Source organism: Arctopsyche grandis, chromosome 1 (genome assembly GCF_051622035.1).
Source record: "Arctopsyche grandis isolate Sample6627 chromosome 1, ASM5162203v2, whole genome shotgun sequence".
Lineage (NCBI taxonomy): Eukaryota > Metazoa > Arthropoda > Insecta > Trichoptera > Hydropsychidae > Arctopsyche > Arctopsyche grandis.
The window spans coordinates 36,274,270-36,290,318 of NC_135355.1; the positions used below are offsets into that span (position 1 = coordinate 36,274,270).

Below are 16,049 nucleotides of genomic sequence, written 5' to 3' on the forward strand. Positions count from 1 at the left end.
AAGGTAGTCGATGTTTAGGTCATTGTGAATTATAGTGTTTCTTGTGTACCAGTCGTAGTTGCCCGCGGCACGCAAGAATTTGTTTTGTACTGTCTGTAGTCTAAGTATGGATCTGTTGGAGATGGTAGTGTGAGCCCACACGGGGCCCGATCGTAATTACTCGGCGGCTCTGTTTAGTATACGTAACAATAGTAACGAGAACTTGAGTGCCAAATATTGTGTGTTCGCGATTTTCATGGCAAAAATTGTCTTTGTGACCACCCCAATGTGACGAATAGTCCAATTACCATTCAGATGACAAGGGTTGCAAGGGTGCGCGACATGCAATTTTGTAATATGGCAGCCGTAGAAAATATAGTCGAGTGGCAACACCGCGCCGTTGTCAGTTTGCCGGCGTCTGCGTCTGGCGTGCCAGCGTGCGCTGCCAGAATGAGTGCTGACGAATTGAACGGCGTGGGGGGCGCCGGCGGGGGCGCGGGGGGAGGGGGCGCAGCTGACGCCGACCCCGACCCGGAACCGGAACCGGAAACCGGAGAAGGAGCGTCCGGCGGGGAAGTGGAAGTGGAAGTGGGCTCGACGATGAGTTCGGTGGGTGGGCGAGGGCAAGGGCGAGGGGCGCACAAGAGGCGGGTGAAGCCGCCCGGCGTGGGAGCTGGTCTTCTGGATCTGGGGCTGGACCTCGCCGAGAGCTCCGACGACTCCGACTTCCGCATCGAAGACCACCCCGACGAGAGCGACGACTGCTCGATCGATTCCGACGACAACGGCAACCAAAACGGTAGCCACACGACCACCTCCACCACCACCTCCACCTACACCTACACCACCATCCTCTCCCCTCCAAATCATCAATGAAAACCCTCGACTTGGCTCCGACTGATCGGCAGCTAACACCCTCTGAAATGTGAAGAACGGACTAAGATTGTACACAATATTTGGTCTATCAAAATACATGTGAACTTTCGTACCATAGACAATTTTCCGCATGATATTGAATATATATGTACATATAATTATACATCTGATTATTATTTTTATATTAACAACTATTTGAATCGAATGTGTGAAAACGATATACCTTCTATATGCAAAATTTTGTTTTGATTTTTAAATGCTTTTTATTATTACTAAATTATATTCACAGTACATCTTATATATATGTATATATATATTTTTTTTTAATAGCTACTGATCTACTGATCATTTTCTATTTTACAATTTTAATTTAATTTTGTTAGTAATCATAGTATTATCATTACTTTTTTAATTTGAATGTGATGAATGAGTGGAATCTTAATCTACTCTCTTCCATTTGGGCCTCGCTGTGATTTTATTTTTATTTATATTTTGTTTTATTTTATTTTACTTTTTCTTTCTCCTTTGTATATTTTTATATACTATTTTAATTTTGTTCAGTGTAAACAAAGAATGGGATTTATGGATTTCATTTTTAATTTTTACACTTTTGTTATTTTTTTTTCTCTCTGAATGATGTATTATTTTCCTTTTGTTACTTTTTTTTTATTATTTTTTTTTACCATGTTTTCTGCTTTTGCTTTTTTCCTTTATTTACAGTTTACTTGTTTTTATATATTTTTCAAATGTAGACCATTGTGGCGCATTAGGTTCTTCCTGTAATGCCACAATGGTCCAAAACTATTAAATAAATTATATCATTCTAATGTTAATGTACAGCATGATAGGAAATAGAGCTCAAAAATCTATTTACAATTCTTATAAATGCTCATAATACATTATATTAATTAAAGACTTTCTTAAGTCGGCGATCTAAAGCAGATTGTGTTTATACCTGAAGGGTATAGATATTTTGTAGTAATCACAGAGACTCCTCACAAGTGTGTTAGTATTGTAATTAATGATTCTATCATATAATCTATTGGTTAGCGAATCTATCTGTGAAGCGAATTTTATGAAAAATTCACTTCCAATATAAAATTGAAGAAATAATTCAATTAAATCTTCATTTCCATGTGTGATATTTGATCTGGAATTTCCATCTAATTTCGACTTTTTTTTACTTATTTATTTAACCAGCAGAATAGACTAATGGTTAGCATATAATACTTTGAACAGAATGGTCATGGGTTCAAATCCCACTGGTGTCTGCTGGGGAGATCTTAGATTTGTGACTCCAGGTCGATCGTTTCCTATCAGAGTTTGTCAATGTATCTGATTTTCTCTGAAACGGTTCCAACAAATTGGCAACCTTGACCATTTTCTCGCAAAATATCGAGTTTTCAGCAATCTCGATTTCGCTGAACTGTATAACATTTCGAAATTTGACCATAGATGTATCTGTGAATATTAATTGATATGTATTTATGTACTTTGTATGATACTATTAATATTTGTATCAAATGTACAATGTTTCTGGACAGGAAGGCGCATTGGGGCTACCTGTTAGACCTTGCTGGTATAAATTAAAAATAAAGTTTAAGTTTGGACCATTGCGGCATTACAGGAGTCCCTAATGCGCCACAATGTTCGGAAAAATACAGAGAGTTGAGAAAAATAAAATATATACTGACAAAAAATGCATTTATAAATAATTATAAAACACGATAGCATTATAATAATGGCAGATTAAGTATAAATATCAAAAAATAAGATACAAAGTAGGGAATGTTTTGCACCTATAGCCAGCACCGATATATAAGAACCAGCCGCAAATCCAAAACATCTCTGTGAGACCCAAATGTAAGAGAGAATATCAAAATTCCACTAATACGTCACATTTAATTGTGAATATATTGATGAGCGCAGGCTATCAGACGAATAGGTTAAAATAATTTCCGATAACCTACTCTCACTAAGGTGGAAATATCACATTGAAGCTCAGCAACAACGATTTTATTGAAAAGTCGAACAAATTATCCGATTCCTATCCCAAAATGTATATATTTTTCAACTATTTTATAAATAAAGACCTAAAACTTAAAGCTTCCAAATGTATTTGAAACAATTTCAAATAAGATTTGAAAACAAATACATAGTTTTATCTTCATTTTATTGAAAAACTACTAAAAATTGAGTCATACTGGCGAATAGTAATATTACTTTACATCAAATCGATTTTTTAATAAATAATACTTATAACTTACCACATAAAAACTTATTAATAGTTTTATACTATACATTCAAGATAAAATTTAATGTGAAATATATTCATTTTCTATTTGTAGTGTATCATAATAATAATACATGCTGAATAAATCGACCTGAAAAGTCAACCGACTTACTTTTCACCGTATTTATTTGGACTCGGCTTATAAACAACGGTTGCCGTTTTATCAATAACGAAATGTCTTATCATATGTTTCAATTCAATGAACTATGGCAAACGATTATACCATTCTTTTACACTTGTCTTTAACATTCCAGATGGTGAAAATTGCGACGAGGAGGACTCGGACGATTCAGCCGAATCTTCGCTGATTAAAAACATAGGCGGAAATGATCCAAAAGTCAGCCTTAAAAAATTAACAGTCAACGAACTACTCAAAAATGCATCGATCAACAACAATTTTAAAGTATTGACTAACTTCACGATGTAAATCATATTCAAACAATACGGTATTTAGAATGCTTCTCTTTTTCAGGACATAATACCAGGCTTAACGGATATGTTGATATGCGCAGGCTGTCTCGGCTCTCGCAGCGACGATGCTAACGAGATAGTCGAATGTGATGGATGCGGTGTCACTGTACATGAAGGTATCATCTCATCCACCCTTCATTTGCACCAATATATCATTTGCAATTTTACCCCAAGACTAATTGATTGTAGTATTGATGAATTTGGTTGTAGACATATATAGACCTTTAAAATCACAGATATTATTGAAGTTTATGGAATCTAAGTTGATTTGGATATCACTTTTGATCCTCAACTCACGTTTCACAACCACATCAAGACAGTTGCTGGTGTTTCCTTTCGTCGACTCGAAGGTTATTCTCCAAACCTTTATCGTATCACTTGCTTTTCAACTCGGGCTAGAGTAGTATAGCAAATTACTCTGTAGTGATTGAGAAAGTGCTGCCTACACAGTTCTTCAAGGAAACTCTCTACCTCTATCTATCATATCTCTACCCTAATCCTTTCCTTTTGGGCTTGCTTGGGTATAATTCCCTTGAACTTTGAAGAAACTTCTCATTTATTCGTTTTGTTCTCTAGATTCTACGTGGTAATACCCGTCTGTTCCAGCCCGTTGTTGCTGCAGCAGTTGGGACTATCGTTTTCTATATAGGAAATAGTATGGGTTTTACCCATTTCTCTACCCTACTCCTTTCTTTTTGTGCATGCTTGGGTTTAATTCCCTTGAATTCGTTTTGCTTTCAAGCTTGTACGTGGTAATACGTCATACCCGTCGTTGCTGGAATAGTTGGGACATAATTATTATGTTCCTAATAATTATGTGCGTGGTAGACATCATCATTTGATGGTTGTACCTCCTACCCGCACAGCTCTGTCGAATGGCTCCTGTTTCAAGAACTACCTGACTTGTCAATGAAATTGTTGCTGCCGTGCCTGAATGTGATATATTCCACATCAGTGAGAGTAGATTATCAGAAATTTTTTAATCTATTTGTCTGGTAGTCTGCGCTCATCATTATTTCCATAATTCGAAGTGATTTATGAGTAAATTTTGATCTTCTCACCTCCATTCTGCCCTCACAGGGATGTTTTGTATTCGCGGCTTGTTCTTGCACTTACATATATTAATGCAAGACATTACCAATTTATTTTAATTTACACCGCGAAGCCCTAACAGCTAATCCCAATGCGCCTTCTTGGCCAGAACCATTGTACATTTGATACAAGTATTATTAGAATTATACAAAGTAAATACTTATCAAATTAACATCTACAAAGACATTTATGGTCAAATTTGTGAATTTGCCGCATTTTATACAATTCAGCTAAATTTGAGATTGCTGAAAACTCGAAATTTGCGAGAAAATGGGTAAGGTTGCCAGTTTGTTGGAACCGTTTCAATGAAAATCAGATAAATTGGCAAACTCTGATAGGAAACAATCGACCTGGAGTCACAAATCCAAGGTCTGGCCAGCAGAAACCAGTGGGATTTGAACCCGTAACCACTTTGTTCAAAGCATTATATGCTAACCACTAGTCTATTCTGCTAAATTTGAGATTGAAACTCGAGATTTGCGAGAAAATGGGTAAGGTTGCCAGTTTTTTGGAACCGTTTCAATGAAAATCAGATAAATTGGCAAACTCTGATAGGAAACAATCAACCTGGAGTCACAAATCCAAGGTCTCGCCAGCAGAAACCAGTGGGATTTGAACCCGTGACCACTTTGTTCAAAGCATTATATACTAACCAATAGTCTATTCTGCTAAATTTGAGATTGAAACTCGAGATTTGCGAGAAAATGGGTAAGGTTGCCAGTTTGTTGGAACCGTTTCAATGAAAATCAGATAAATTGGCAAACTCTGATAGGAAACAATCGACCTGGAGTCACAAATCCAAGGTCTCGCCAGCAGAAACCAGTGTGATTTGAACCCGTGACCACTTTGTTTAAAGCATTATATACTAACCAATAGTCTATTCTGCTAAATTTGAGATTGAAACTCGAGATTTGCGAGAAAATGGGTAAGGTTGCCAGTTTGTTGGAACCGTTTCAATGAAAATCAGATAAATTGGCAAACTCTGATAGGAAACAATCGACCTGGAGTCACAAATCCAAGGTCTCGCCAGCAGAAACCAGTGGGATTAGAACCCGTGACCACTTTGTTCAAAGCATTATATGCTAACCAATAGTCTATTCTGCTGGTTATATTTAACCATTATTATATATGTTGTAACTACTTCAATTATTGTTTGAACTTTTACATATAATATGTATTTTCGACTATTGTGGCGCATTAAGAATGCCTGTAATGCCAAAATGGTCCAAACTTTACATAAATAAAAGTACTTATACTGTGCAAATATTTCAGGTTGTTACGGCGTGTCTGACGTGACGAGTGAGTCGAGTACCGTCAGCTCTGCGTCGACCGAACCCTGGTTTTGTGACGCTTGCAAAGCAGGCGTCATGAATCCGACTTGCGAACTTTGTCCGAATACTGGTGGTATTTTTAAGGAAACCGAAGTCGGTGCTTGGGTTCATCTTGTTTGTGCGTTGTACGTGCCCGGAGTCGCCTTTTCGGAGGTTTGGATGCTTCTCTTGAATGCTCGTGTAGCTCTGTATCGTTTTTTTTCTTTATTATATTTTCTTCAGGTTGATAAATTGTCTGGAGTTACTCTTTTCGAGATGGCTTATAACAGGTGGGGTGCTCGAGCGTGTTGTCTTTGCGAAGATGAACGATTTTCGAGGACCGGAATCTGCGTCGGTTGCGATGCTGGCTTGTGCAGAACTTATTTCCACGTTACCTGGTAAACATGAATGCTGTTTAAAGTACATGCGTATTTTTTTCTAGTTTTTTTTTTATATATATTTGTTATTTTAGTGGTCAACGTGAAGGACTATTAGCCGAAGCACACACTGAAGAAGTCGAACAGGCCGATCCGTTCTACGCTCATTGTAAACTACATTCCGATAAGATGCTTATTAAAAAACAGAAACGAAACTGGTTAGCTTTGCAACTTCGTACCAATCACAGGTATTTTTTTATATTCAGTAGACTTATAATATATATATATTGTTTATTTACTGACGTCAACCAATCATTTTTGTATTATAAAATGCTTACTAAACAAAACATTTACATGTAGCGTTTATGTTTAGAACCGAGAGGCTACCAGGTTCGATCCCGTGCTAATCTTTAATGCTGCTGGTCAGATTTGGATATTTGTGACTCCGATTCGATCGTTTCCTATCATAGTTTGTCAATTTCTCTGATATCATTGTTGAAACGGTTCCTCCATCAAATTGGCAAAAATCACCCTACCTGCTATGTCACAAATATCTGAATTCGATTTATGTACAAGTCTAAATCCATAGATGTCTCTGTGAATTTATCCATTAATTAATTAATGGTTAACTTCGTCCTCTCCAGCCTCTCGAAATACAGCGTTTATGTAATAAAAAATGCTGCAATGTTTGTAATTTATTGTCTAGGAAGGCGCATTGGGGTTTACCTGTTAGACTTTCCTGGTATATGTAAAATAAATATCAAAAAGTTAAAAGTTTCTGCATATACATGATTTATATTATATATGTTGAACTTAATGTGCGGTATTATAGATAAAATTTCATACATTTAATATGTCTGTATTTTTTAATGAAACATGTACAATTTTTAATTTATTTTCCAGGAAAATAGAGATACAAAACAATGCCGATAGTGCGTCACAAATCAGAACTCTTAGAAAGCTTGAAAAATATAGAAAAAAATTCATTTTGATGAAAGAACTCAAAAATGCTCCTTGGGGTGAATATTTGTATTCCTTTAAATCAAACATGGGTTTAGTATTCTGTTTAAAAACACTATTCCGTTATAGTTCCTACGCAAAAAATGCCCCGACTGTTGCCGACGAGTGCCACAGCGTGTCGAAAGCTATTACAAAAAGCCAAAATGATGGGAATCGATACGGTCGCTTTAGAAATGCAAGATGCACAGGTGACAAAAATTATAACTCAGTTCTTAAAACACCGTGCGAACGTCTCGTATTTCATTTTTTTTATTGATTGCTTCTTACAGCTAGCGGCATTGACAGACGTGAGAAAAAAATGGCACATACCGCCAGCGTTCAGTGTCGAATTTATCGGATATTACCTGGAGAGGAACAATCGCATGGACACTATGAAGCATTGCCTGCAGAAGCTAATCGACGCCAATTCGGAACTGTTGAGTGAACAAAAGGAACTTCGAGAAGAATACGAAGCTGTAATTATAATCATTTAATTTAAGAATGTATATGTATATATTAAATGACTGTTTGTAATTAAAATTTCGTTGTTTAAGACGTCTAAGGAGAGCGTCGAATCTGGACGGGAAGTTGTCGAGTTGAAACAAAACATACTGAAGTTGCATAGTTGCATATCTGCGATGTGTCCAACAAAAGTGTTACCTGACGTTGAAGCTATTGCTATTGCTTCGATACCGATACAACCACCTGCCGGATCTAGACGGTAATTTTTTTCGCTCCGGAATCATATAACCGGACTTTGTTGCCCAAGGGCAGTTGATCTTGGTCACCAAACTCGGGTAGCAAACATCCCTTCATTAATACCTATAAGAGTTTTCAATACGTGACGATACAGTAGTCGCCGGCAACTTATTACCGAGTGTGAACCCCTCAATACATTAAGTCACTCGAGCAATTAGATCACTGAACGCCGGCTGATTGAGTGACTTTATATCTTGGGCAACCTGTGAACCGACTGGTGCGGCATGCTCCATACAACTGCATACATTTGATCTGGTCGCGCAACAGAGTCACCCTCGAGTTCATTCATCTGACCTTGTTTTCTTCAATGTTCTCTCGGATACCATTAAAGTATCTTCTGCTCGATATTCTAACCGTATATCCCACCTGTTGCCATTAATTTGCTGTCTCTCCTCGTTATATCAAGTACTTCTCTGAATGCTCATACTAATGTTGTGTCCGTTGATTTCAACAGGTGGTTTCGGAAAGGAATTGATACACGAGATAAAATAATGTTTTATATAAATATGGTATTAGGTAATTTATAGGCGCGCGCGCGTATTAATGCGCCTTTCGCCCGCGTCGAAATGATGAATTAATGTATGTGTGTACGCTCCAGCGCAGCGCATCTGACGCTGACGTCACCCATTCCAAGTCAGGTGCTCAATATCAGGAGCACATGCCAGACGCTTCATACCCCACTTCCCTGCATCTCCTCGACAGTGGATGCTTAAAATTCACCCATTGATCAGAATGTATCGTCGTTGCTCTAATTCAGAGCATCGCAACCCAGTGGTTGCGGCCCTTTTATGTAGTACCGTACGCACCACTTTGATCTAACGCGTGTGAGGGAGAAAACCGATGTTAGTTAACGTTTTGTCACCTATGTATGTAGGGAGTAGCTAGCGACTGCCGATAAACTCGTAAGTCGTAAACAACGTGTTCCGCGAATACCAAAAGGTTGCGTGGCTCTGCTCTTAATTGGTCAAATGTTTTTCCACTTCACGTTGATTGGTTGTGTGCTTGTATTTATTTTGTTAACCACTTAGTCGCCATAAGTGCACCGGTGCGCGCTTCTTCGTATTTGAGGCTATGACTCGGTTTCTTCACAGTGACATTTAAAATATCCTGTGATATATTCAAGAGGTAGTGTCAAGGGTTGGCACTAAACACATATAATAAAACAATCGAATCGGTTTTCTATTAAGTCGTGGCGATTAACCACTTATTTGCCACGCGTTTTTAGACACTGATTCGATTATTTTATGTTTGTGCTTAGTGTCAACCCTTGACACAACCTCTTGAATATATATATATATATATATATATATATATATATATATATATATACATATATATATATATATATATCAGAAACTAAGGAAAAATATTGACTTTTTTCAATTTCATTAGTATCACAGGATATTTTTAGATGTCACTGTAAAGAAACCAAAATTAATTTTGAATCATAGTCTTATATAAGAAAGAGCGCGCACCGGTGCACATTTGACGATTAAGTAGTTAAATACCTCTAGGCGCAGCATATACTACTGGCATTCTAAAATTTGTTATTTTGAAATCTCCATACTTGTTGACGCGTCTGCCACATACATACATACGTCAAGTCCGTTTTTATATACATATATAATTGTATAATATTAATTTCTCATTTAATTACAACAGACAGGGTTTTCCAACTGCTGCTGCCCTTAAAATGGGTTGTGGTTTTCCCTTACATTCAAATCCAGAGGAACATGTCGGAAAAGTTCTATCGACGTCTCGGCAAGGTAAATACAACACTCCCGTTTTAATACTCCAATAGAATGACTTATGTTGAATCGATTATTTATTTTAGCTGTTGTTGTAGGTGAAAATACGATTTCGCTGAACAACGAATGTGGAATATGTCGCCTTAAAACCGACCAACATTTGCTTGCTAAATGTGACACATGCCACTTATACTACCATCTCGGATGCTTAAAACCACCTTTGACTAGACTACCAAAAAAATCCAAGTTATACGGATGGTTAGTTCAAACACATGACATATTCGAATTCACTATCGTTGATTTGTTTATTGGAAATTTTTTTTTTTTTTTTATCTGCAGGCAGTGTTCGGAATGTGATAAAAGCTCGGAATCAGAAGCTGACGTTACGGAGCGTAAAATAGCGAGACGTTCACGAGCGCGGTACAGTAAAGACGGCACCATCATACCCGCCGCGAACCGTTCACCCAGCGAGCTAAACACCGAGGTGAAAAACGACATAAAACCTGTAAAACTCCACGCCATCAAAACAAAATGCGACAGCATGTCGACTTTGAAAGTGACAATCAAACCGGTGGAGCCTCCACCTCCTCCTCAAGATCCTCTGGACGTGTTTTCGACACTCGACCACCTGATGGACATCCAAGCTGTGGACCCGATAGCCATAAACTGCGAAAGCAAGCCATCCAAGAAAGAGAAAAAGATGAGGAAAACCAAAAAGCAAAACTTCGGCTACGCTTCCAGCTCGGCCAGTGACACACCGTCTAAGAAATCGCGAAAGCGAAGCTTCACGTCTCCCGCCTTGACGAATACTCCTCTCATGTCGATCACGCCTATCGTAGCCGACAGTCCTCACGATTCGCCGTCGCAGTTGGAGTGCTCGAACATGTCCGTCAACATCGAACAGATCAACACGAACCAGATAACGTCGGACACGTCGTTTCTCTCGCCGAATTCCACGTTTTCAACCCTCCTGGCGAACAGTACGCTGAGCGCGTCCAATGCCAACAACGAAGAACACAATCCTCTTCTGATGACGCAGGAAGAGCAGCAGACTTACAAATCGAACAGAAAACGGCGAAAAGAAAAGCACCGCTCCAGATACTCTCCGGATTTGATGAGATCAACTAAAAGTCACAAGCATAAACGTAAAAAGAGATCGCTGTCGAAGGAGTGCCCCGATATTCCGCATCCAAGAATCACCATTAAAGTCAGCACTCTCAACTTTTCACATTCACGTATTCAGTATGCAGTAGTAGTTGTGCTAGATTTGTAATCGATTTTTAATTTTAGATAAAACCTATACCCAAACCAGACGGTTCCGAAGATCCTCAGCTGTTTTACGTACCCACTGATAGCAATGACGGTCCTCCGCCTGATTTATTGAAACGGCAGTCTTCGAAAGTATGAATAGTTATATATTTTTTTTTGTACTTATTTTGTGATGAATTCTTATTTGAACGTGGCTTTTTTTTTTAGCATAAACATCAAGAGGAAACTATTACAGTATTTGAACCGCCGCCAATTATTGCAGTAAGTTTTGTACAACTCGGTTATGAAATTGCAATTCAATTTCTTCAAGGAAAATTTGGTTTAATCTCAATTTGGATATGTATTTTTATGTTTCCTTGTTTCGTAAACCTTTATTTTCTGCTTAAAAATATTAAAATTTCTTATTTAATGATTCGTTATGTTTCTTGAATCATATTTTTTTATTTGAATTAACAATTTTCAAACCATATTTCTTGGTTTACAGTCGCCTATTAAGGATGATATTGTAAAGCCCGGTTCTTCCACTAGAAAAAAAAAGGTATTTTGGTTGCACACTAGGTTTAGTATGTATATATGAAATTAACATTTTAATTGAAGAGATTGTTCTTTTCACTGCATGTGCCTTCAAATTTCATCCAAATTATAGAAAACAAATGCTTTTACATTTGTTTTCTATTATAATTTTTAACTTAAATTGAATGCAACAGTTCTGCAAACAAGATCCAACCCATGGATAGCCAGCAGTACGGCTCGGTGGTTGCCTTTATGTTTAGCATTGAGAGATTACCAGGTTCGACCCCATGCTAATCTTCAATACTGCTGGTCAAACTTGGATATTTGTGCCTCCAAGTCGATCATTTCCTATTTATGAGTTTGCCAATTGATCTGATTTCATTGTTGAAACGGTTCCTATAAAATTGGCAAAAACCATCCTACCCGCTATATCACAAATATCTGAATTTGATTTATGTACAAGTCTAAATCCATAGATGTCTCTATGGATTAATTAATTAATTGATTTTTCTTCCGCCTCTCGAAATACAGCTGCAATGTTTATAATTAATTGTCTAGGAAGGCGCATTGGGGTTTACTTGATAGGCCTTCCTGGTATATATCTATGTAAAAAAATAAAATAAAAATATGAATAGTATTTGCTCAAAATTACTACTCAAATTGGGTTGGATCTTATTGTTAAAATCAAACCCAACTAGCCGATTCAGTATTGTCTTTCACATTAGTATTTATTAGTGATTTTGTAAGTCTACTTGTATTTTAGCCGTTCCTTTTTCGTATTTTGATATTGCATGTTTTTTTTAATGTATGATTTGATCTGATCTGAGCATGTCACAATAGAGCTAAAGTTTTCTTCCAACACTAGCCCCAATTCTAAAGGAAAACATATGGTAAATCTGAACTCGGCTAATACACTGTTTGACACGAAAAATGGTTCAGAGACGCGATATGACTTTTCTTATAGATCTATGCCCAGTAAACACGAATCTGGTAATAAAAAATGTTGATTGGCTCGAGATTCGGAGATGTCGTGTTTTTTAAATCGCGCGATTTTTCTATATCTTCGTGTTGTTTGGTCGATGTCTCAAAATCTGTCAATTTCCTGTTCAAAATGAATATTGGAATCTATAGTCGGGTATTTTAATCTTTCATTTGTAGTACTTTTCAGCTTCAAATCTCTCTAAGTAGTCGTCCAGTTTAAATCAAAAGTCAAAAGTACGTATTTTCACTTGGGATTTTTTCCCACTGGTAATACTATTTTATATTGAGTATTTTCTATTGAAACATGTTTATTGGGATAGTTTTCTGGCCACACTATTTTTTGTTTTCGTTTAAAAGGGTTAATTGGAAGTGTGCTGAATTTTAAATCGGTAAAATTGCGAGCTAAAAGCTTTTGATTTGAACTGGACGACTACTTAGCGAGATTTGAAAGCTGAAAAGTAATACAAATGAAAGATAAAATACCCAACTATAGATTCCAGTATTCATTTTGAACAGGAAATTGACAGATTTTGAGACATCGACTGAACAACACCAAGATATAGAAAAATCGCACGATTTAAAAAACACATATATTTCCGAATCTCGAGCCAATCAACATTTTTTATTACCAGATTCGTATTCACTGGGCATAAATCTATAAGAAAAGATATACAGTGAGCGACAAAAATAGGTATGCAGTAGCAAAATTTCATTTTATTCGTATATATCGCAATATTTTTGATTTAAAAGTTTCTGAAATCATGACTAGGATCATTAAGATAATAAAACAAGACAAATTATTAATTATATTGATGTATTTATTGAGATATTGGAATTATTTACGAAATGGACAAAGTTGGGAAAAAAGTATTGGCAGTTCTTCGGGCGTTTTTAATTTAATTTAAAGCGGTTTTCACGGTATAAATTTTTTAAATGTTTCCTATTAATAATATATATACATAAAACAATAATATATAAATAAAATAAAGCTTAATATTTAGTAATTCCCCCTTTGTTTTTGATTACTGCCTCAATTCTTCTGGGCGTAGAATAAAACAATTTTTTTATAACCTCTGGGGAAATATCCTTTTCCCATGCCTCCGTTATTATGTTTTCCAGCTCCTGAAGCGTTTTTGGATTGCGGGCTCTTACTTTCCTCTTCAAAATTAAATTTTCGATAATGTTCAGGTCTGGACTGTTCCCGGGCCAGATAAGGGATTTAATTCCCAAACTTTCTTTATAATTGGTTATCTTAAACAAGTCGATGATATTTACCACATAAAAAAAAAACAATTTAATGATAGAAAAACGGTTTGATAACTTACAGAACGAGCTCTACGTGCGTACCTATTTTTGTCGCTCACTGTATCTCGTCTCTGAACCAAAAAAAAAAGTCGTCATTTGTCGAACAGTGTTATATACTTCTTATTATAAACTTCAGTTTGATTTACCAAATGTTTTCTGAAGTCTGCTCTAATATCAGGTCTAAGTTGTAGTTCTAGTTCAGTATTCTTCCTCTGGTTGTTGTTATATGCAGTGCTTGAAATCAAATTAGATGTTTTTTGTTGACTAAATAATGATATTTTGCAGATGAGTGAAAATCGTTTGAGTATTGAACCAGCACCAACACCTAGTCGACGAAGTGGGGCTTCAAACACAACTCTTAACTCGTCTAACACGGAGCTTACGCAGTGTGATGTATGCTCTCAGGCCGGTACCAGTGTCAACCTTGTCAGGTGTGATTTCCGAACGTCTGCAATGCTCCAAATTCAATATCATGACATATGTATATACTTATAACACTTCCAAATCTATTTAAGGTGTGACGAATGTGCGAAGCGATATCACTTCACTTGTTTGGAACCTCCGTTGAATAAGAATCCCAAAAAGCGTGGTTATTCTTGGCACTGTGCAGACTGTGATCCAACGGTATATTGAACAATGTTTTAACTAGGATTTTCAGTTGAATTCAGACTATTGCGTGTTCTATTCAAAATTTGAAAACTTGCAATCCTCAAATGTTTTATCTGATTCGATGTAATACATAATGCATAATGTGAATTATATGTATATATTTCGATTATTATACCTGTCTGACGATTTTTTATTTTTAGGAAACTGATTCTAGCTGAAGAAATATTGAGCTTTGATGTGCTAGTAAATAGGAAAACTTTTCATCGTTATGTATATTTTGTAAATTTTTGTGTAATAAATTCAACAATACTACTTTTGTTTTTTACTATGTGTAATCGTATATATTGTTGCGTAGGGGTGGGTGGAGGATCCAAGTAAAAGGCCCACAGTCGTTTCACAGCATTTATTGATGATTAAGGAGTTACACGCACTGTCACTGCTCCGTCCAGAATGCCCTGATATCGCCTACGTACCGCCTTATAAAGGGTAGATCTCTCAGGACGCCTAATCTGTTTACCTGTTGTATAGTCACGTATTCGGATATGTGTTTCCACGACATTGGGTCTCCCCGTACCGATTCTGAGAAATAACTAATAACGGTCATTGTTTAGCCTAAATGCACTTAGAGTCCAGATATAATCTTTGGAAGTAAGTGCATGTATTTAGTTAATCCGATAACAGATATCCGTTGGTCTAAGTGCAATTCGCTCAATCCACGGCGTACGTAACATTGCCTCCCTCTTAGGTCAAATCGTCCCGATTGACCAACAAATCATAACTGATAAATCTACAGTAGTTACATTTATCTCCGATATCAGTCACAGTTACATTTACAATTACAGCTGTTATCTTTACAGTTACAATGGAAACAATGACATTTAAAATCTATTACCGTTACATTAACGTTACCTTTCCAATTTAAATTATGTTACAGTTAGATTAACGCTACCTTTACAATGGAAACAATTACATTAAACTTTCGTTAAACTTCAATTTACGACACCTTTACAATGTAAACAATTACATTAAACTTTCGTTACACTTCAATTTACGCCACCTTTACAATGGAAACAAAAACATTTAAAATTTCGTTACACTACGATTTACGTCATCTTTACAATGGAAACAATTACATTAAACTTTCGTTACATTTCAATTTACGTCACCTTTACAATGGAAACAATTACAGTTATATTTCTAATCCCCTAAAATTAGTCATCCGATGTTCTACATTTGGAAATCATTATTTGTTAGCTCTGCGGTCCAAAATTTTCTCACGTGTTTGGTCCATGTTGCTCGTATCACCAAAGTCCAAATTTGCTATGGCAGCCCCGTATTCCTGTCATGTGGTCCAGCATCCTGCTGCAGACCAACGTTCAACCCAGAACGTGCTCCAAAGCCATGTCCCACAAGAATCGCTCCCATCCTCACAAAAGTGACTTCGTCTATGTCTCTCGTGTCACCATCG

At 36.8% G+C, this 16,049-nt stretch overlaps 1 protein-coding gene across 3 annotated transcripts; it reads left to right on the top strand.

Moving 5' to 3' along the window:
* Positions 1-350: 350 nt before the first annotated feature.
* On the top strand, positions 351-14,907 carry LOC143910558 (uncharacterized). 3 transcript variants are annotated; one of them, XM_077429089.1, is made up of 19 exons: positions 351-778; positions 3,403-3,551; positions 3,621-3,735; positions 5,984-6,195; positions 6,265-6,419; positions 6,494-6,646; positions 7,302-7,417; positions 7,488-7,606; positions 7,688-7,873; positions 7,952-8,118; positions 9,819-9,922; positions 9,991-10,162; positions 10,244-11,111; positions 11,195-11,305; positions 11,381-11,434; positions 11,658-11,711; positions 14,258-14,403; positions 14,488-14,596; positions 14,782-14,892. In XM_077429089.1, the coding sequence occupies exons 1-19, from the start codon at positions 430-432 to the stop codon at positions 14,797-14,799; spliced, it is 3,357 nt and encodes a 1,118-aa protein (XP_077285215.1). In that variant the 5' UTR covers positions 351-429; the 3' UTR covers positions 14,800-14,892. The 3 variants fall into 3 exon arrangements, with proteins under 3 accessions (XP_077285215.1, XP_077285223.1, XP_077285231.1); XM_077429097.1 differs by having other exon boundaries at positions 10,003-10,162; XM_077429105.1 differs by lacking the exon at positions 11,658-11,711 and having other exon boundaries at positions 10,003-10,162; positions 14,782-14,907.
* The last annotated feature ends 1,142 nt before the right edge of the window (positions 14,908-16,049 follow it).